The 22,948-nt window shown below is 45.7% G+C and overlaps 2 protein-coding genes across 2 annotated transcripts in view; one reads left to right on the plus strand and one right to left on the minus strand.

Annotated features, from left to right (window-relative positions):
- Positions 1-17,273, minus strand: part of LOC117040847 (regulator of G-protein signaling 9-like) — a 49,312-nt gene extending 32,039 nt beyond the window's left edge. The window contains exons 1-4 of the mRNA XM_033138895.1: positions 17,130-17,273; positions 7,519-7,615; positions 1,838-1,888; positions 876-982 (exon numbers count right to left, since the gene is read on the minus strand). Of these exons, the coding sequence (XP_032994786.1) occupies positions 876-982; positions 1,838-1,888; positions 7,519-7,615; positions 17,130-17,192 (318 nt within the window). The 5' untranslated portion in view covers positions 17,193-17,273. The remainder of the gene's footprint in view (positions 1-875; positions 983-1,837; positions 1,889-7,518; positions 7,616-17,129) is intronic.
- Positions 17,274-22,168: 4,895 nt separating this feature from the next.
- GNA13 (G protein subunit alpha 13) overlaps positions 22,169-22,948 on the plus strand; it is a 30,376-nt gene continuing 29,596 nt past the window's right edge. The window contains exon 1 of the mRNA XM_033138898.1: positions 22,169-22,521. Within this exon, the coding sequence (XP_032994789.1) occupies positions 22,239-22,521 (283 nt within the window). The 5' untranslated portion in view covers positions 22,169-22,238. The remainder of the gene's footprint in view (positions 22,522-22,948) is intronic.

The raw sequence follows: 22,948 nt of genomic DNA on the forward strand, positions 1-22,948 counted from the left end.
CTTCCTAGAGTGGCACCAGTTGGAGCAGGGTAAGAGCTAAAAGGTAAAGGTACCCCTGACCATTAGGTCCAGTCGCGGATGACTCTGGGGTTGCAGCACTCATCTTGCTCTATAGGCCAAGGGAGCCAGTGTTTGTCCACAGACAGCTTCTGGGTCATGTGGCCGGCATGACTAAGCTGCTTCTGGCAAACCAGAGCAGCGCACGGAAACGCTGTTTACCTTCCCGCTGGAGTGGTACCTATTTATCTACTTGCACTTGTACGTGCTTTCGAACTGCTAAGCTGGCAGGAGCTGGGACCGAACAACAGGAGCTCACCCCGTCACAGGGATTCGAACTGCTGACCTTCTGATTGGCAAGCCCTAGGCTCAGTGGTTCAGACCACAGCGCCACCCACGTCCCATAAGCGCCCACAATTTCACCAATTATGAACTAGCATACTGCTCCTTCACACTTAACCACAGTTAATTCTATCTATGGTTTGTTGCAAGAGTGGGGAATCTCAGGCCCAGAGGCTGTGTGTGGCTTTCCAGGCCACATGCAACAGTCTCTCTCCCCCAGGCCACGCCCCTTCTTCCTAGGCCACACCCCTCACTGGGGATCAAGTGTTTTGAACTGTGATAAGGCCTTGCTAGGATGGAGAGTCCAGTTTTTGCATGGCTGGAGCACTGCTGACTGTACAAATGTAAAGAGTTCCCTCTGCAGCTGGAGTCCCGGTTCATCTGGGCTGCAGCCCCAGTGCAGTTGTCTATGAAGCAATGTGAACTTTGAGTTGAAAAAGGTTTTAACCTGATATGTGAATGATGTTTATGTGAAAAGTCTAAAAGACCTTAGCAGGCTTCCATTTCTTCCGCTTTTGGCTGACTGCTCTGCTCACCTGAAACCTGTAGAGGCTGCTGTCTGGTCTGAGATTCAGATTCTTCGGATCCTGAAGAGGATAGATGTATCCGTACCTGATAATCATACTTCCCAAACTGAGTGCCTCTAAAAAAGAAAGAGATCAGCTGCCTTCAGTTGGTTGTTTCTGCATGCCAAACTTGCAGAAACAACCAGCTATTAAAAAGACAAGAATTCAAATAAAGTGGTACCTTGGTTCTCAAACTTAACCCGTTCCAGAATTCCGTTCCAAAACCAAAGTGTTCCAAAACCAAGGCGCCCTTTCCCATAGAAAGTAATGCAAAACGGATTAATCCGTTCCAGACTTTTAAAAACAACCCCATAAGCAGCAATTTAACATGAATTTTACTATCTAACGAGACCATCGATCCATAAAATGAAAGCAATAATAATTGATGTACTGTACTATTAAATAAATAAGACAGTATTGTAGACGATAAAAAATAAAATTATTATTATTTTCTTACCTGCACTGATGATAGTCATTGTTTGGAGGGGGGGGGCTTTATGCATTTCCACAGTCACACAGTCAATCAATCAGTAGCTGAATTGGGTTCCACACAGTCACAAAAACGAATTAACAAAAAAAGCCTCAAAAACAAAAATGCAAAATAAATAGCAAAAAACAAAAGTACCAAACTTAATCCATTCTGGAAGTCCATTTGACTTCCGAAATGTTCGAAAACCACAGCGCAGCTTCTGATTGGTGCAGGTGCCCTGGAAACAATAGCCAACAGCCATATCGGACATTCAGCTTCCAAAAAAACATTTGAAAACCGGAACATTTATTTCCGGGTTTCCGGCGTTTGAGAACCATGGTGTTTGAGAACCAAGGCGTTTGAGAACCAAGGTACCACTGCACTGTAACGGCGGGAAAAGAAGAGGAAAAGGGTGGGAAGGAAACTTGACTAAACGCCACCTGTGTTTCCCGCTAAAACTTACCTTCGTTGGTAATCTGCAGGCGCTGCATAAGCCACTGTAGCATATCAGAACCTGAAAAGCAAGGGCAAGAGCAGACAGTGTAAATCATCAGAATAACAAAATTTCCTGTGACCTGCTTACAGGAACCGCCTCTCTCTGGAAAGCCCCCCCCCCAGGGAAATGCAGATCCAGACCTGCAACTCCCACCCTCTGCCGCTACAAGAGACTTGTTGTCAGACTGGAAATGGGTAACAGTTTGGTTCCCCCCAGACAGGTTTGAAACATGGTTTGAAAAAGTGACAGTCACTTGTAGCCACGTGTACATACACTCGTCCCACTTTCACTTCTCTTTGTATTTGATATTTTATTGATTTGTTTCAGAAGGGCAAACATTTGTCCATAACAAGGTGGTGTCATAGCAAAGCATAAAAAGAGGGAGGAGATCCGGCGAAGGGCGCAAGAAGGCAGTCCCCCAGCCCCATCGCGGTTTAAGTTTTGCCGCAGACACGCCTCCTGCCAGTGCTGATCGGACAGCGGCCGGATGGCGTCGGCCTCCGCCCCCAGGCGGATCACTGCAGGGCCCGATGCCTGCCCGCAACGCCGCCCACTGAAAAGGTAAACGGACAACCTTGACACACAAGGGGCAGTAAGAAAAGAGAAAAATCAAAATCAAAGCTTGGCCACCAATTTCCTCCTACACCAGATGTTCCTATGATGACCAGCTGGCACAGTTCTGGGGAAGTAGGTACTCGATGGAACTTTGCATTCAGCAAAGCTGATGAAATGACACGTGCTTCCTATTTCCCACACTGATGCCACTGGAATGGCTACCCCCAAATGACAGCTGAGGGGAGAGAGGCCTGATGGAGCTGCATTGCCACAGAAGTGTCGATGGAGTGAGCTGTGGCTCACAACTCTCCCAATGAGTCTGTCTCCTGGCTAGTGATCTTCTACTTGCTATGCCAACAAGGACCAGAATAATATTGGGAACCATGTGCACAGCTGTCAGGGATTTACTCCTTCCCTTGGATGTTGCTCATGAGTAAAGACAAGCCTTTAGGTAAGCTAAAACTATTTATTGCCCATAATGGAATTACAGAGTCTCTGCAGCCATGACTGCTCAGTCAGTTTCAGTTTCTCAGAGGAAAGAGGAAGCCCGCCAACACAACCAACGGCTCGGCACCCTAAAATGACGTCTGCGTCTCCTCCCCCCCCCCCCGGCTCATCTTCCTGTCTGTGACTGAGGGTGCTGTGTCTCCGTTCTGTCATCCCCAAGCCTGGCATCTCCCTCTCTTCCGGAGACATTTCCTGACTAGGGCTGGAAGAGGAGGATGAATCTGTAGAGATTATGGGTGGCTGTTCTCTATAACCCAGCGACCCCCCCCCCTTCTCTGGAGGAATCGCTATCTTCTCTCCCAGCTCTAGCTTGCTCCTCTCTCTCTCCCTGCTCCTCCCGAGTAGTCCCTCTTTCCCTGACAACAGCGTTCGAAACTCCCATTGTTCTAGGCGCATTTTGCAACAGGGGATTTTGTTAATGCGAGCCGTTTCTGAGCTCTGGGCGCTGTAACACGCCTAAGATTTCAAATTAAAACTGCCACTGCTGGAAGAAAAGGAGGGCCTTTTTCTGCCTCCTCCCCATTTCCAGCTACTCTCGGAAGAATGGAGAAGGGACCCTCATAAGAATATTAGAGAGGTGGGCAAGGGAACCATGGCTTTGTTTTTTGCAGTCTTTAGATGAGGACTAGATCATGTGAAAATTAACACAAGACTTTAACTGCACTTCATTCATTTTCAGTTTTGTATTTTTGTTATAAAAAAGCGTGCCTAAACACTCCATTGCGGCGCCCATAACCTAGGTTTAACGTGCCATTTAGCTCCTAGCTTTCATATTTCAGTTTCTAACACTGTGTGTGCAGTTTCTGAGTCACAGGTTGGTTGGTCATACTTTTTTTAATGAAGCTCTGTAAAAAAAAATAAAAAATAAAAAGCAGGATGAATAAATATTAGAGTTTACATCCCTTTCTTTGATGGGCATTCAAAATCCGTTGTGTCATTTTTAACTGACTTGAAAATGTGGAGAACTAAACTTAAGGTGGGGGGGACGGGGGCGGGGAATGGAAACAGAGAGAATCTGAAGTTGAAAGTTAGCTATCTGTGAACAAAGCAGTTTCAGGGCAGTAAACTATTCTGGTTCATTTGGTTACAGACACCAGAAGTTGCATGGAAGTCTTAGCAATACAGCAACCAAGGTGAGAGGGGTGGGGTGACAGGAGATGCTCTGCTCTTGTGATGTTGCACTTCCTGTTCAACTTTTAAAAGCCGGAGGATGAAATAACTGCCTTCTCATCCTCTCACCAACTCCTTCATAGCAAATGGACTGAAGGGAGTTTTAGACCAAAACATCTGGAGGGCACCAGGTTGGGGGAAATTGGTCTATTTATTAATTATTATTATTTTAAAAAAATACACTTCAGGAGCTAATATTATGACTCAAATGATCTAAATCCATCTGCTTTCTAAAAGCTCATATTCCTGCCTGTTCTCAATGCATATGTTTTACTGCATATTTTCGTGAAAGAGGGGGAGTATTCCGATTTGCCACTGAAAGGCTAAATCATAATCCAACGTCAGGGGAAACGGAATTGTGTTCTCTCGACAAGGTGACTCATTGGGAACCTTATTATTTCCTGCGCGAAAGAGAAAGGGCAAGCTAGCCAGGAACTGTGCAATTCAATTAGAGGTATGTAAATTAAAATGGAACACAAAGAGAGATGTCAGATTTCAGAGGCCACGCTTGTAACTCAGGGAGCAAAAAAAAGAAAGGACGCATGGAACCAGTACGAAAGGACACATTACCATCTTCAATAGAGATATGTTTGGTGAGCTGTAGGGGAATTGATTGTATGGAGGAAAATGATAAATAAGCCACAGAATGCTTCGTTTCAAAGGCATTAAAATATATATATACATAGATACATACAGAAAAAATATAGTATCAACCAGTTGGAGTTGGGAGAAGAGTTTAATACATATCATGAATGAATTTGGTATTAAGCCACCCCTGTTTCTGCCACCTATCTTTGTACTCTGCACTGTAGGACAGGTTAAAACTAGAAGTTTTAAATAGGGCAAGGCTTCAGGAATGCACTCCCTCCCTAATCTTCATCTCCAAATGCCTCCACAATGCAGATTAAAAATGTTAACCTTTCCTCACATTGCGCTGATCACTTGAGACTTTTGCCAAGCAGCCAGGAGCTCTTATCCCTACTATCTGCTTCCTGAAATAGATGAAATTAAAAGATTAGCCTGTAACTCAGACCTGTGCTAGGCAACCCAGCTTGCACCTGTTCTCACACAACCAGTCAAACGATGGTGTACCAAGACTGCAGGAATATGCAGTCTCCAGGAGAGGAACTCGCAGTTGCTTTGCTTCTTCCCAGTTCTTTAACTCCCATGCCATGCTAAACCAAGGTTTAGGTAAAGGTAAAGGGACCCCTGACCATTAGGTCCAGTTGTGTCCTACTCTGGGGTTGCGGCGCTCATCTTGCTCTATAGGCCGAGGGAGCCGGTGTTTGTCTGCAGACAGCTTCTGGATCATGTGGCCAGCATGACAAAGCCGCTTCTGGCGAACCAGAGCAGCACACGGAAACGGCGTTTACCTTCCCGCCGGAGCAGTCCCTATTTATCTACTTGCACTTTGACGTGCTTTCGAACTGCTAGGTGGGCAGGAGCAGGGACTGAACAACGGGAGCTCACCCCGTCGCAGGGATTCGAACCACCGACCTTCTGATCAGCAAGCCCTAGGCTCTGTGGTTTAACCCATAGCGCCACCTGGGTGCAAACAGCTGCGATGTACTTTTTTCCAGCATTCTTAAGTCATTCTGTTGACTTCAATGGCACTATCAACCAAGAAGAGGCTGGCTTTGTCTCAGAAGTATACATTTCTCAAGTCATCTCTCCATTCCTGGATTTTGGCATAAATCTCTCAGGGGCTTGTTATTCATTAGTCAATTTTTTCTTCCATCTTCCCGTCGAATAACGCTCAAGGCAGCTAGCAACAATAATAGTGATACCAATAATATCGCTATTAGGAAGGGAAAACAAAGCAAACGGAAAAGCAATAAAGTCGATATAAAGACCAATCAAAACCAGTTTTAACAAATTTAGCACTCAGCTTATGGCCAGATAGAGCATGGTCTTGGAAAATTTCACAGAACTGTTTTCCCCGACCTCAGGGCAACTTTCCATACACACCTTGTAGCAAAGTTAAAAATCAACCTCACTCTTTTGAATAAGTCAACAATTGTTCCGGGTGAGTCCATGCTCATTTGGCAGACTCACTAAAACAGGTTCCTACAGGGCTGCCATTTCTTCACTGAGAGACTGAGCTGTAAATATTCTAAGACACAATGACAGAATGCAGCTGGTGCGCATGACCCACTCCCCTCCTCTGTCTGTCATGGAGCGAAATTAAAATCTGCTCGCCATAGCAATCATCAGATTGGCAAAGAAACAGTGTGGGACAGGCAGGGGCTGCGCTTTCTCTCAGTGCCTTGGAACATTTAAAGGAACAATCTGTGGGTTAAGAGCTGGTCTCCTGAACTTATTGGAATATTACCAGGGAACGGTAGAACTAATCATGGAATCAGCGCCTGAGTGGTCCTAGCTAAAAAGAAACCGAACAAGTTATATTTCCTTCTGTGAATCTACTACCCCTTGGACTGTCCTTTTAAGCACATTTGCTTCGTTCTGGTTTTCCACTCAGTTCAACCACAATGCACTTGGCAATGCTCTGCAGTTTAGTGCCTTCATTAGAAAGATCACACCAATGCTCCTCATAACAGGGGCATACCTAGGGGTGGGTCAGGATGACCCCTGCCAAGGACGCAGGCCCAGGAGAGTGCAGAAATAATGCCTCTCCTCTCTTGGCTTGGAGTGGCTAGGATTTCACCCACCCATCTACCAGAGTGCTTGCTGGGCCACTCTTCTGCTGCTCTGGGCAACCAAGTGAGGCATGCATCTCCTCTGGGTGCCTCAGCAGAGAAACACAAGGGATGGGAGCGAGCAGAACTACAACTCCTTGCCAAGGGCACAAGGGAGCCTAGGTACGCCTCTGCCTCAAAAAGGCACAAAGGAACTACTGTGAACCGTAACTTCACCTTCCAGTTCTACCTGCTAATTTCAACTGACTTCCAGGTCACCTTTGTCTTCAGTGAAGAGGGTTTGGTACATATGGCAAGGGCAAAATGGTAGTAAAGTATTTACAACATGCTCCAGAGCTTGTTTTTTTAAAAAAATAAAATAAAAAATAATAATAATCCACAAGGAGGTGCTTAGAGTATGTTTGCAGGGTTGCCTTGAGTGAACATAGCTGGCAGGCACCAGAGTACAATTGTTGTAGCATACTCAATAGACAGTAATGACAGGCTCACAACTTCAAAGCACCACTGCTACCTGTCTATTTCCGATTCAGTGTGTTCTGAGGGAAGGAATGCTGTAATTTACAGGCAGAGGAGTTGGATATTTTGCTCCCTTTTTTGTGATCCCAGGACAGCACAAACATTCTTTATGGTAAACTGTCTTCTTTCTTTGTGACTAACCTCCCAGCACCAGAAAAGTAATTTTGATTGTTGGGTTATTTTATACAAAAGGGGGTGAGAGTGGCTTTTGGTGCACTTTGTGGCTGCTACTGTCAGACTTACCAGTCATTGCATGCGGGATGTCGACGACTGTGACCTTCTGAGCGTGCATTTTTATGCCAGAACTTGGATCCTGCATCTCCACCAACAGAACCTCCAGCTGCAAATGGGAGCAGGTGCATGTTAAGAAAAACAGGGGGAATGTGTCGAGCATGCAAAACAAAATCAAGAGAGCCAAGAAGTTTGATCGGCCTCACTTTCTCTTCCAATATCCCATCAAATTCATAGCTATTCCAGTGGTGTTATTCTATTACAGAAAAACCAAATGAGTATCTTGTGTGTCCCATGACGCTTGTTGTTGCATTTGGTGCTTCAAAGCATTCCATTGACAGCTACTACTTATGATACACATACTTCTCACTAGGAATTCATTAAATTAGCGGTCAGGCACTCTTACCTGCCAGAGCTCATCCTGCTCCCCATTCCCACCCCACATTTCCCAATGGGATTGTGATGTTCTTGGGGAAGATAGAGAACAGCAGGGAAGAGTAGAGAAGGAAATAGGGAAGAACTGGGTTGCTCGAGTATTCCTTGAAATTCCAGCCTCAAACTCCATTGCTGGGCACAGCTGAGATTCATCAACATACTTAAAAACTTTATCAAGTTTTGTTTGGTTTTTACTATTCAACTTGAGCAACCCAACAGGTCTGGGAGCCAATCAGGTGGGTGGCTGCCCATCCCTAATCATAAGAAACAATTACAGGTAGGTAGCCGTGTTGGTCTGCCATAGTCAAAACAAAATAAAAAATAAAAAAATCCTTCCAGTAGCACCTTGGAGACCAACTAAGTTTGTTTTTGGTATGAGCTTTCGTGTGCATGCACTTCTATTTCAGTGTATCTGATACACTTCTATTCAGTGTATCTGAAGAAGTGTGCATGCACACGAAAGCTCATACCAAGAAGAAACTTAGTTGGTCTCTAAGGTTCTACTGGAAGGATTTTTTTCATAAGAAACAAATAAGCAAAGCAGGCAGAAATTAAGAATCTAGGTGGCTGCAAAAGGTACAGACACAAGGCAACGCAAAAGGAGAAAGCTTAAGGCAAGGGTAGCCAACATGGTGCCAATATAAATGTTGTTCAACACCCATCAGTCCCTCCAGCATGGCCAAAGTTCTGGGATTATGGGAGTTGTGGTTTAAAAACACCTGAGCGGTTGGCTACCCTTGGCCTAAGGTGTAACAAGTCTTTCTTCTTTTCTTATGATCCACAGACCACTACGCTAGATAGTGGGGTGAGAGGAAAAGGAGTACTGCCACATTCACATTCACCAAACCAGCTGACCACTTGCATGTGCAGACCAAGACAACTGCAACCTCGGTTGACATTGACTACAGAGGAGAACTGTGCATCAGTCAGGAGCTTGTGCTGTTAACACATGTCTGCTGTCCCTGGAAAACAAACAGCAGCCACTGGTATGAGGAACAGAAAGGGGATTCGAATGGAAGTGTGGTGGGGAGGAGGAGGAAGAGACAAGGGCACCTGAGAGCAGGAGCCAGAATGTTGCTCTACCTGTTCTGGCAAAGCACACAGTAGACAAGGCAGGCCAATCTGCTCCTCTTACTGGTACTGAAGGTGTGCTGAGCTATAAAATGGTGCCACTGTATGACTCATGACTTACAGGTCACACATTTGTATTTGCTCTTTTCCTTCTTCCTAGCAGAAGGGAGGGGAAAACAAAAGGGCACCTGCCTGTTGTTCCAACCTGATGCAAGACAAAAGGTGGGGGGTAAAAGAACTCTACACCTGACAATATATTCACAACAGATCATAGGGCCTGTCCCAGCTCAGTTGAAGCACATGCGGGATGGGATAAGGACTTCTGCCCCTCGCCTATGCAGGCAGGGGCTGGAGTAGCTGCAGGAACATTCAACCTCTGCGAGAAAGGGGCAAATATGTCTCATTTTTGGACATTAAGACCTCACACCTGCACAACACATGGGGCTAGAGAAATTGTCTCCTGATTTGAAAGTATTGACCTAAAACCCACAATAATTTGGAAATGTGTCCTTCTCCTTAAAAAAAAACTTTATTGTCTATGGGAGGGATAGAAAATTATGTCGTGCAGTTGGAGAAGTTACAGGAAAGTGGTAATGCTGCTTACATCTCTTCCATTTTATCAAGAAGGCTCTGGTCACAGCAGAATAAAATGGATTGCTTAGAGCCTGGAGCATAGTGTACTTTTTTCAAATATGACAGGTAAGTAAAAAAATGACATTCCCAATATCTACTGATGCCACCGAAGACTGTTCCATCCTGTTCACCTTTCATTCAATTGAACATAACCCAGAATGCATGTGGCAAGGACCTGGCACGTGGTGGTTACGTCTCAACACTTATCTATTCAGACGCAAATAACTGCATCAAAAAGCACTAGTAATACATCTATGGATTCCAGACACGTGTCCCTAAATGTACGATATCCGCCATTTGTGTTTGCTGCAGGAAACCCTGATGTTTCTTGCAGAAATCATAATAGGTATATGCGAACAAGTCCTTTCAAGGATTGAAAGAATGGCCAAGTACATACGTGCCCAAGCCTTCAAGTGTAGCAGACCAGATTTTCATGCAAAATACCATTTGCCTAACTTAATCTTGCTGCAAGTCTCCCTGTGTTCAAAACCAAGCGAATCTCCCAAGCCCTTCTATGTCTTTGGCCAAAGTAATTTGTCAGGCTGTGCTGTTTTGAGCCCGCAGGTTCTTAACATACACAAATACATCCCTACTGCTGCCTCATCCCTATGTACTTGCCTCTGCAAAGAGCAGTGTGTTCAGAAAACTCGCATCAGTCGGATGGTGTAGGGCGGGGGTCTGCAACCTGCGGCTCCGGAGCCGCATGCGGCTCTTTTACACCTTTGCCGCGGCTCCGGGGCTCCAGGGTGGATACGCCTGTCCATTTCTCCAGCTGGCCAGTGGCAGAGGCCGCCCTCCAGCTGGCCGGTGGCCCGCCCTCCAGAGGCTGAGGGTGCTGCTGCTGTGCTGCTCTGCTCATGCGTCGTGCCTCGTTTCTGCCAGCGCAGGCGCAGCAGCAGACAGCAGCAGCTTCCCTCCAGAGGTGTGGCTGCTGCTGCTGGCTGCTGCATCGAGGCGACGACGAGGTAGGCAGCTGTGGGCTGGGCCAGGGGCGGCGGGTGGTGGGCGAGCGCGAGGGGGGAAGCCCTCCTTTTAAAAATGGTCGAGGAAGCTGCGCCTGTTTCCCTGCCGCTGCCTCCTTCACTCCTGGTTCCGCTCGCAGCCTCAGACTGCGCTCTCGTGGGCGCACGTCTCTCTCCACCCCGGAGCAAGGCCGGGACACGCCCTTGCCCGGGACCCGCGTCTCAGGAGCCAATGGGTGCATGTGTCGCGAGGGGGCTTGAAGGCTCCTAGGAGCCCAAGCACGCACAGCAGGGAAGTGGCTGCTTCAAAAGGCTGCATGGAGGAAAAGGCAGTTGTGCGTTCTTCCGCAGCAGCGTCGAGCGGAGCCGCCGCCGGACCTCACCAGGCAAGGTTAGTCACGTCGCCCCCGCCTTCCAGGGCGCAAAGCTGGGCTGGCTGGGCAGAAACCACCATTGAGCTCTCTGCCTGCCGTGGGCGGGGGGCTTTGCAACCCCCCAACGAGTCCCTTGGGGTGGGGGACTGGGACTGGGGAGGGGGAGTCCTCTGCCGCTGCTTCCTCAGGTGTGTTGCTTAGGCTGCCGGGGGGGGGGCACGGGAGCGCAAGTTGGCCGCCTGCGCCGCGCCCTCCGGCTGTGGCCTCTCCAAAGTGGCCTCTCCAAACGCGCGGCGCAAAGAGCGGCGCCTTGGCTTTGCCCCGGTTTGGTTGGGCAGCCTGTGGCTGGAGGAGATCCGGGGGATTCCTCCTCGGTGGCTGAAAGAGGGGCTTGTTCTCCCGCGCTTTCTTTTCTCCCAGTTCTAGGTCACTCGACCCACAATAGCACTTCTTTAGTCTCCTTGCCGCACGCGCTCTGGCAACTTTTCAGGCTCCGGCTTGCGTAAAAACTGGGAAAGCTTTCTCTCGCTTCCTTCCCCCCTCCCCCTCCGATGCTGCTCTCCAACCACCTACCTGCTTGTCACAAGTTTTGACACACACACACACACACACGCTCCTTGGAAGGGTTTCATTATTGGAGCTGAGCTTGTCCCCTGCTGAGGTAAATGACTTATTGCTCTGCTTTGACCGGGGTGGGTTGGTAAAGAAAACCAAACCTGAGTAACTTATGCAGAGGCAGAATTTACTAGGTGGGGGAGAAGCCCCTGTCGTGACTTCCAGGTGTTTGGAAGCACGGACAGCCCACCAAAAAGAAAACTTGTGAAAATGCTTCCTTCGCGAGGGCAAGGAGTAATAGGGGTGGAGATGGGCCGAAAGTCCAAAGGAAATGATTTCTTGAAGGGGGAGGATGTACTATGGGAGGCAGAATAAAGGGCTGGTTCTCACAGAGACATGGGTAGGAGAATGACGCCCCAAAAGGTTGCAGTTTTTCCTCTGTCCTGAGTGTGTGTTAGGGGAGCCTTGACAAAGCACTTGTTGGCGTGGAAGAGAGGAGTCCTAACTTGGATCTGTGTTCATGTGCAAAATCTATCGCCATTGTCATTAAGGGGGCAGGGAACTCCCCTAAAAAGGTTTGAACACTATGAACTACTACAGCCACCTGTATGCAAGTCAGCACAAACATAACAGGCTTCTCTGGTGCAATTCTGTGCTTTATTTAGCAAGAGAGGAGGTTGGAAGAGGTGAGCATAGCCTCTGGTCTGGAATATTAAGGGTAAAAGACACTAAGATTATTGTAAAAGCCAGCAGTCTTCAATTAGACATGGGACAAACATTTAACACAAGTGTGCAGTTGAGGACTCATTTTTTAAAAAAACAACAAATCAAAGATTTGTATGCTGTTGCAACCCACCTTGGATCAGGCTGTGACCTGGTAGTGGTCCCCAGGTTGGATAAAAATGAATGATTTAAAAAAAAAAAAAAGGATTTTTTTTATTTAAATCGGATTTTTTAAAATTTAAATCGGATTTTTAAAAAATAAAATGCAGTGTTATATTTGTTTTAAATGTCGCAGTGATTTTGCGGCTCCCAGTTTCTTTTTTTTCCTTCAGAAACGGGTCCAAGTGGCTCTTTTTGTCTTAAAGGTTGCAGACCCCTGGTGTAGGGCATACTGTTTTCCTAATGAGCAAATAACTCCAGAGGCTTGTCACTTCCCTCTTCCTGCCGAGTGCCCTCTTGTCATTTAAGAAATATAATATATATCAAAGGGAACAAGGGAGATTGGGTAGGAAGCTTTCATTAGGTGCTGCTGTACTGACTCAGCCACAAACCATGCCTTTTGCTGATGAGAACGCAGCAGGCCTTTTCCCTCATCTGAGAAGGAAAGTGGCTGCTTATTAAGTGTTCCAACATATTAAAAATTGCTAGCCATGCTGGCAGGCCAACCAATGCCCAGAAGGGCTAGTTTGCATAACAGTCGAGGAAGGAATGGGGAGGAATTTCAACGCAAGCCTACCTCATTCACACTTCCTGAAATAATATACCAAATCGAAACACGGCTATCTTTTGAAATATACACTTCTCCAAATTTTGCGGTGCGGTTCTTTACACAAATTAAATTGTATGAAAATGTATGTATAAGACGAAAGCACACATATTAATGGAAATTGTTGAAAGTATCAGGGTGCGACTCAGCTTCCACTGTGGAATGTGCATGTGAGAGAGCAGAGGAACCTCCCAACTTCCTAGGCTGGCCTCCTTGCGCTGACCTGCGAGACAAACCAAAATTAACAGATCTGTCTATCCCGAAGATGAGGTTAGCAAACAGTGGAGCTATCTGGGGCAGCTCCATGACCCCAGCACATATTGAGCAAGTGTGTGAGGGAGGCTGTGTATGTGCCCTCTGATGTGAAGGACCATGGGCCAGTACCAGCAAGGCCCTGGGTTAAACACAGAATAAGAAATTTGATGGGAAGCAGCAGGAAACACTGCAGGCATGCCTTGAAATAGGTTTCTGACTGAAAACTTAACTAAAGGCATAAGGTTACTGCATACTTAAGTCTTATCCTTGTGTTCACAGGCAGGCAGCAAAAATATCAGTGTTGCCATACCTTAGTACCTCCCAGATGTGGGTGGCGCTGTGGTCTAAACCACTGAGCCTCTTGGGCTTGCCGATCGGAAGGTCGGCGGTTCGAATCCCCATGACAGGATGAGCTCCTGTTGCTCTGTCCCAGCTACTGCCAACCGAGCAGTTCAAAAGCACACCAGTGCAAGTAGATAAATAGGTACCGCTCTGGCGGGAAGGTGAACAGCATTTCCGTGCACTCTGGCAGTCGTTATGGTGTCCCGTTGCACCAGAAGCGGTTTAGTCATGCTGACCACATGACCCGGAAAGCTGTCTGTGGACAAATGCCAGCTCCCTCGACCTGAAAGTGAGATGAGCACCACAACCCCATAGTCACCTTTGACTGGACTTAACCGTCCAGGGGTCCTTTACCTTTACCCTACCTCTCAGACATTCAGCTTGGTGTGTCAAAAGATGTCCCAAGCCTTTCCTTACCTGCTTTTACTGCTCTCTCGGTATCTTTATGTTACATAGAGTTGCCGTATTTCAAAAAGTGAAAATCCAGACACAAAAGTTGTTGAGGTTTGTTTGTTTGTTGCTGAAGTTTAGCTTTTTTTGTTTTTGTTTTGCAAAATCTCAACAAAAAATGAGGTTTTTAACCTATCTTTTTAGGAAAATCGCCAAAAAATCAACACTTCCGATATGGGCTACCCAGACGTTTTAACTGCTTTCAGAAAATTCTGCCTGGACGCCATTTTCGAACGACAAATCCTGGCTATGTCTGAGAAATTCTGAACATATAACAGCCCTATGTTACACTGTGTCAGGTTTGCCAGATGCCCTATATAAAGGCTCACACAATATCCCTCCCCCACTGAGCTTTCAGCATCTTTCTATTGTTATTGAGATATCGATCTACAAAACCTGTCAATCCATCCCTTGTTGACTCTCTTCTTTGGGACTGGTTTGGGACAGTCATTTGCAGCTGCAAACTTCTGATGCCCACTTACCTGAGAGTAAGCCCCAATGAACTGAATGAGGCTGGCTTATTCTGAGTAGACAAAGGTTGGCACACCACTGCAGTATAATTTAACCTTTATTGCATTATGGGGCCCAAGGCAGCACGGTTCTCAGTACCATCCAGGTACTGACTAGGCCCAGACCTGCTTAACTTCAGCAGAGTGGTGGCCACAGGTGCCTTGAGTTTTAGATGAAATTCTCAGGTATGAAGTATGCAGTAGCATCTCGCAAGAGGCTCCGTTTTCCTCAAAACTTCCCACAGGCATCAATGGGAATAAATTTTCGAAACAAGTAACGGAAGACAATGGACTTACTGTAGGTTGTTTCAGTAAATCTCAAAAGGGAGAGGGGTGAGCCCTGCAACTTCTTTTTAAATATTAGAGGAAGGCAAGATGAAGGCACAAATATGAGGACATGATCACTACCATCCCATCTTTACTACCTGTGGGCATTTTTTTTTTAGAAACTGGATCCAGTTTCATCTTGTGCTTTATTACAAGTGAACAATATGAGGATAATCTGCGGCAAAAATAAATAAATCTCCGTGTGTGTTTTTGTTTAAGTACAGGCATATTCTGGTAGAATCATGGAATTTATAGAGTTGGAAGAGACCACAAGGGTCATCTAGTCCAACCCCCTGAAATGTGGGAATACTTTTCCCAACATTGGGCTATCATGCTCTACCGTCTGAGCTACGCCAGCTGTCTTAATATAAGGAAAATGTAATTCCTAAACTGATCTTTTGTTCCTTCCAGAGTTTATCTCCTTGCCTTCTGTGGAATTTGCAAGCATGTAAATCAAAACAGAACATGGCCCAATTGCTCTTTTAAATAAATCTTGACAGGCTCTAGGAACAAACAGTTCCAAAGGAAAACATTGTGGTATCCCGCTTTGAGCATGAAAACTACAAGTACTGGTGATGTATGACAAATATTGTGACACAAAATAAATTCACACTCCCTCTCATCTCTTTTCTTTTTTGCTCGTAATCCTGTCGCTGCCTCCTATGTTTTGATACTCAGCTAAAACAGCTTAGATGTGAATGTGTTCGTATGTTGTGCCATAGTGTGCGCGCACACAATCGAAAACACACACACACACACACACACACCAGAAATGGGCAGCTGTCCATATCACTGGGAAGTCAACTAATTCTATTCAGCAGGATAAGCCACAGACAAGAAAGGCAGGCAGGTTCAGGGGAGAAAAGCTGGGCTAATACCTTGCCTGCTTAAACTCTTTTCACATATTGGCGCTAATAAAATGCTTTTATATAGATGCTTTGCGGGAACGAAAAAGGCAGTTAATCCCAAACATAGTTATTTGTCAACATGTTGTCTGTAAGGCTTAAACTATTATAAAGGCATATATACACCCACTTCAAAGCAGATTATAACCAGGCAGAGAACACAGCTTGCAGCGTCTTTTGAGGGGGCGGAAAGACACCATCAATATGTCAAGTATATTCACTCAAATAAATGGCTTAGACGGCAGTCTGAACCCCACTTACCTGGGAGTAAGCCCCAGTGAATTCAGTAGGGCTTACTTCCGAGCAGATATGGTTAGGATTGTACTGTCATTTAGCTCCGAAAAAGGTTGATGGGAAAAAAGGTGGGTTTTTCTCATCCTTTCTTCTGCACGTTTATGAGTGAGGTAAATGAATGCAAATGAGGTTGGCTCCCTTCTCCAAAATCAAATAATGGATAATGGATTGTGTGATGTGGACCAATCTGTTAGCTGCTTAGAGTTGTTGGGTTGTTTTTTTTCTAAAAATGTTAAGCAGTCATAAATGATCAAAATAAATGGGATTTCAAATCTATGGGAAAGGCTGGGAGTACAGCACCGGGGGGGGCGGGGGCGTAGATACTCTAGATTAATAACTGCAGCATAAAAACATCTGGGTCTACATGGGGTAAGGATGGAACTGCAGCAATGAATAAGGATGGGAGGGGGATATGAAATTAACCGGGCTGCAGTTCAGTGCTGAATTAGGGCTGCAAATCCTGAGGGTGATGGGCTTTTATCCCTCAAAATTAAAATATTAATGGCCATCAAAGCAAAAATAAATAAATACCCTCCATGCAAGAAATAGTAGCCTTACGGATGATGTAAAATAACAAGAGCTATTTTTTATATAAATAATAATAATATATCCAAAATTCTTATAGCTGCTCAGTTTTATTTCAAGCAGCTACTGCTGCTCCCATGCACAAACAAACTGTGTGTAACAGGTTGCTTTCATCCAGTGACTTCCAAAAACAAGGGTATTTTTCTTTATGCTCTGTAGCAAAAGGGCTGGGGGAAACAGCAAGCAAAGGTTTTTTTTTTAAAAAAAATACTCCGCTAATGGAATCATAGGCTCCTTGGAAAATAATTAATTCTGAAACTATAAGAAATGGCACACCTTATGCAGATAACATGCCTATTGTTTGCATGCAAAAATCTTTGTGATATATAATCTTGGTCAGAGGGCAGATGTTTCCCAGATGTGTTCAGGGTTCCTACACTAGCCAGTTCATCTATTTCTCAGGTAGCTACTAGACTCTTAAAATAATAGTAAGTTACCTTTTTCAGGAATGCCATTCTTGGCCTGTAACGCTGCCCTTGATCTATGCGTCTGATGGTCATCGTGGTCTACTTAGCCAAGCCGAAAGCTACAAAAAGAAGATGAAGAAAGAAAGAAAAAAACAGGCCTAACCAATTGCAGGGAAGCCGGTCCTCTTGTTACTGATTTCAGGCAAACAGCATTACTCGAACTCCCCAGCCTAGAGAATAAAGCCAGCGGTGGAATCGGGCACTGTCCCGCCATAGCCAATCAGCAAGGAGCACCGAGGTCTTATTTGCATGTGTTTTTGGAGTCTTTCCAAACTGCCAGCATTAGGGGGAGCCCACTCATCTATTTACAATACTAACGGGATAAGAAACGGAAGGAGAATTCGGATCGGAAACTAATCTGAATCGTTTACGAGATTAGAAATTGTTAGCAGGTTGCACGTCCCAGCGAAGGAACAAAATTGGAACAGATGCTGTTTTCTTTCTTCTTAAGGATGAGTTGGTGTGTTGAAAAATATGGCAAAACAGACTTGTTTCAATCTCAAACGCTGCTTAGCTGGAAACGCTGGATTTATTTAGATCCCCACCTGCAGGTAACATTATAAAGCTGTAAAGCAGCCGGTTGCACTGAGAAAAATACAGGATGCATATTTTCCACATTCCACTGATGTGGAGCTTCTCTGGGCTGTAGTCCAGATCCAAGCCACGAATATTCAGAATCAGGACTGAGGGGGTCTCCACATAGCTCATGACCTCACCTGATGATGCTCCCTGTTTGGCAGTTGTAAGCTTCAGAAAGATGCTAAGGCTTGGACATATCTCCCGTGGGGAGGAAAACCCAGATAGGCAGAAGCTACTGAAAATGCCTTTGCATTATCCCAAGAGAAGATAGAACAGTCTTTATGTATGCCACAACAGCAGCAAGAATCTTATTAGCAAAAAAACTGGAAGACAGAAGAAATATCAATGATAGAAGAATGGCAGATGAAAATGATTGATTATATGGAGCTTGCTGAACTGACCAGGAAACTCCGAGACCAGAGGGACGACGCGGTGGAGAAAGATTGGAAGAAATTTAAAGTATATTTAAAGAATCATGCTAAGATTAGTATTTAAAATAAGCAGGAAGACTAGACAGGCACTATTTCAGTGTATCTGATACACTTCTATTCAGTGTATCTGAAGAAGTGTGCATGCACATGAAAGCTCATACCAAGAACAAACTTAGTTGGTCTCTAAGGTGCTACTGGAAGGATTTTTTTATTTTATATTTTGTTTTGACTATGGCAGACCAACATGGCTACCGGTATCTACCTGTAACTGAACTCAGTGTGTTTGTTTCTGAGTACTCATGTAACATTGCAGAAAACCAATCGCAAAATTAGGGTAACACCATTAATCACCTCCCATAAGCACAAAGGATAGGAACAGAAGAAACTATGGTATTACAAGTCAGCGTTTATCGAATGCATTTTGGAAAAATTATCAAGAGCATTTTTTTATATAGCAACAATTGACATATCAGGGGTATTGCAGCAACCCCTGTCCATACTTCATAAGATACAGGTATGCTTCATAAGATACAGGTTGCAGGTATACACACACATGGTGATGGGAAGATGTAGACAGTGAGGTCAGAAAATGAAATGCAGAAAGGTGCAGGTATACAGTTACATTATTAACAGCAGCTATTAGCACATAAGCAAACAGTTGTGTGAATAGCATTGACATTAGCAAGCCAATTAACACATATAGTGTGATGAAAATCCATTGTGCTCATTCAGTACACAAATGATAGCACTGAGCCTCTTGAAGTATCTTGAAGTCTTGTGATCTGAGCGGTTTCACTTTGCAATCTCCCTTTGAAGTTCTTCCGTTCAAGGACCACCTTTAGGTCACTGGTAGGGTATCCTGGGAGTCTGAAATGTTTTCCCCCTGGTTTTTCAACATCTGTGCCTTAAGTAGTGCGCTGCTGGCAAGTATTGCCATATATTACACTGGAAGATGTGCAGGTGAAAGAACCTCCAGTGTTGAGGATGACACTTACTAGGTCTTGTTATAGTAGTAGACATAGGGTCAGAGTTGGCTACGAGACCTGATTCCTGTGTTCATTTCCGCTACATGTCTTGTTGTTACTAGTTAGTAGCTATGTTAGCTTGTAGAATTGCCTGGGAGCAGGTGTAGGATTTCACCCAAGGCCTGCGCCATTGTCCAGGATAGACTGTATATCATTGATCTCGAGTGATTTTAACTGGGAACTGGGGTGACAAAAAAATGTGGCCTGTCATTTTCTCTTCTAGGCAGTGCTGTAGTTATAAGGGGGTAGCTGGGATTTTTTGCTCCAGTTAAAGCCTCCAGAGGGGCACCATTGAGGCTCCCAGCCTGTATGTGTTTGTACACAAATGCACATGGGGTGTGTGCCAAACTGGGTCTTTGACCTGGGTGAAATAAAGCCTACTTTCGCCTCTGCTCCTAGATAATACTTCCCAAGTATTAATCTGTTTTCGTTGGTCTGTTGTTTTTTCACTTTGTTAGGCAAACATTGTGCTCAGAGGAATCTGATTACTGTTGTTGTTGTTGTGATAATAATCTGAGCAGATGTGGTTACATCATAGGGATTAGCTGTAGACAATGGTGTGTTGGGGTGAAAACAGAAAGCATGTTAGTATGTGCAGCTACCAGTGAGTTTCCTATATAAAGAGATGCTCCGTTATGAACTTGCACAGCGGCACGTGAACCTCTTGTGCATACTGGTATAGGATCACACTGATGGTGAGGTAGAAATCGCTGGAGTTGTGGTGGAATTGTTCAGATATCCCCCGTCAGTGAGTCCGGATGATAAAGATGACAGTCATCGATATATGTATCTCAGGTAGAGGAGAGGCTTTGAGGAATGGAAGATAAGCAAGTGTTATTCAAGGTCAAACATGAAGATCTTGGCATACTGTGGAACCATGCAGCTGCCCATGGCTGCGCCACTAATTTGAAGATACTGTACATGTTCTCCCCACAGCAGAAGCCATTTTGGGTAAGTATAAAGCGACAGACTTTGGAACCAAGCAGAGGGCCTTATCAGTAGTGGCACTCTCCCTGTGGAAGGCCCTCCCTTCAGATGTCAAGGAGATAAAGTACTACATAACTTTTAGAAGACACCTGAAGGCTGTCCTGTATCGGGAAGTTTTTAATGTTTGATGTTTTACTATGTTTTTATATATGCTGTAAGCTACTCAGAGTGGCTGGGGAAACCCAGCCAGATGGGCGGGGTATATATAATAGAATTATTATTATTATTATTATTATTATTATTATTATTATTATTATGGCATTCTCTGGCAGATTGTCAATATATTTTAGTTTTTTCCAAATAAAAATATTAATGAGTATATAACTTGGGAATACTGATGGAATATGATCTGGCACATGGAGTCTATATAACCAGATACCCCAACTGAGATGGCTCTGAAGTCCTAAATTATAGGGCGCCTGGGGTTGCTTGGTTTGTGCATTTTGGATAACATATACAAGATGCCAAGTCCAGGCTCCGGAGGTGTGTCTTTGCAATTTCCCAGGACACTCTATAACTGATTTAATGGAACTTCAAAGGCAGACTGAAACCAGAAACTGAATTTTAGTTCATTCAGAAGTTCAGTACTATCATTTGTGGATTGAATTGGCACAATTGATTCTTATCACACATATCCGTGTCTTCAATGAAACTGTGATTGGCCACTGTTAATAATGTAATTATCACAGCCTCAGCTTTTCTGACTTTCCTTCCTCCCTACCTCACAGTTTATGTTTTAAATTGTGTTTGCTGATTGTGTCTTACTTATTAATGTTATTATTGTATATATAAAGAAATGTGCTTCCCTTATGGCATCCAGATGTAGCTGCTTCACAAAATCACATTAGAGACCTTGGTATAAGCAGTGCTTACAAGTGGGGCAGATCCCCACCATACATTTAAAGCACAAGCAATGAGCATATAAAGAATATTACTTTATCCTTGGAACTGTAGTTTAAGGCTAATGAGAAATGTATGTCTGAGGAGAAAACAATGGTCTCATGTGTTTCCTACTGAAGAATTGCAGCCAAACACAATCAGAGTAAGCTCAACCTGATGGGGAGATCTTTTTTCTTTCTTCTGTGCTGGAATGCTTAATTTCTAACAGGACAAGTGAAGATGCCCCCAGCCTGTTTCGGAGCAACACCCGAGAACCAGAAAACCTTCACCCTCCAGTGATCGGATTCGGATATGTACCGATAGTTGAGAGCAGAGGGAAATGTGGGCATAGCCAGGATTTGTTAGAGTGGGGAGGAGGACACCTACCTGTCATCATCCACTGTTCGTGGGCGTAGTCAGTGGGTGCAGGGAGGCATCTGCACCCCTAAATCAAGTAAATTAATAAAAATGTTTAAATAACTGACCAATTGTGTCACAGATAACTCGGTTCTGCCTCCCCCCAACATAAAGCCTGCCGCCCTAAAATAAATTCTGGCAACGCCCATGCCTCTCTCTGGCTTTGCTTAGCAGATTTGGAATGAAACGTCTCAACAGCAGTCGTTTCAATTTTTCTTTTTAACCCGTGCTGGGGGGGGGGGGGGAGGAATTGTCAAAATCATCCTACAATTTCTACTTGTAGTTAGATATTTTATTTAATTACTTGATTTTTGGGGGAGGGAGTGCAGCCCCTCCCTGGCGAGAAACGCACTCTGCACATGCCCTTAGCACTTTTCTCACTATACTTCACGCGCCTCTGCTACCGGGAAAGGAAACCGATACGAGCAAAAGACAGCACGGGCGATTCTGCAAGCAGAAGAGAAATCACGTGACAAAAAAGCGCGCGGGGGAGTTTTCAGGGAGTGCACGGCACGGCCACGTGACGGAGGACGGCGGGAGCGTCGGGCGGACGGAAAGCGAGAAGAAGTCAGCCGCGTGACGACAGGGAGGCTCCTGATTGGGGAGCTCGCCACGTGACGCCCTCGGAGCGGCGCCTCGCGTCACGTGTTCCGCCCTCCGAGTGGGCGGGGGCCCCCGGCCTGTCCGACCCCGGGAGCTACGCAGGCGCAGAGCGGCGCAGGGCCGCGGCGGCCGCTCCCTGGCTGGCAGTGCTCGCTAAGATGGCGGATTTCCTGCCATCGCGGTCCCCGCTGTCGGGCTGCTTCCCGGGCTGCCTGCTCAACAGCAGCGAGGCGGAGCAGCAGCGAAAGTCCAAAGAGATAGACAAGTGCCTGTACCGCGAGAAGACCTACGTCAAGCGGCTCGTCAAGATCCTGCTGCTGGGCGCGGGCGAGAGCGGCAAGAGCACCTTCCTCAAGCAGATGCGCATCATCCACGGGCAGGACTGGGACCGGGCCGCTCGAGAGGAGTTCCGCGCCACCATCTACAGCAACGTCATCAAGGGTGAGGGTTGAAAGGGGGGGTTCTTTTTCTCGCGCGCCCCCGTTCGTCCCCCTCCCCAAACTTTGGGGCCACCGGAAAGAGGGAGGGGGAAGCAAAAGAGGCGCGCGCGCCCCGATACCCGTTGAGGTGCGGGAGGGGGAAGCCAGCAAAACAACAAAAAAGCGGTAGGTGGGTGGGTGGGAGGGGGAGAGGAAAAAAAGAACCGCAATGTTTGCAGGGAGAAACCCTTCAGCAGCTGCTGCTGCTGCAAGACGGAAGCCCTGAGAGAGAAGAAAAAAGAGAGGGTCTGTGGAGGCGAAGTCGCTGGAGCCTTGAGGGTATACGTGGGGAATAGAATACGCGTGTGAGGGCTGCGGCTTGAGAGGGTGTCATGAGGGAAACGGGCCAGAACCAACGTCTCACCTTCTTTCCCCGCGTTTTTTTTTTT

This window comes from Lacerta agilis, chromosome 2 (assembly GCF_009819535.1).
Source record: "Lacerta agilis isolate rLacAgi1 chromosome 2, rLacAgi1.pri, whole genome shotgun sequence".
NCBI classification, from domain to species: domain Eukaryota; kingdom Metazoa; phylum Chordata; class Lepidosauria; order Squamata; family Lacertidae; genus Lacerta; species Lacerta agilis.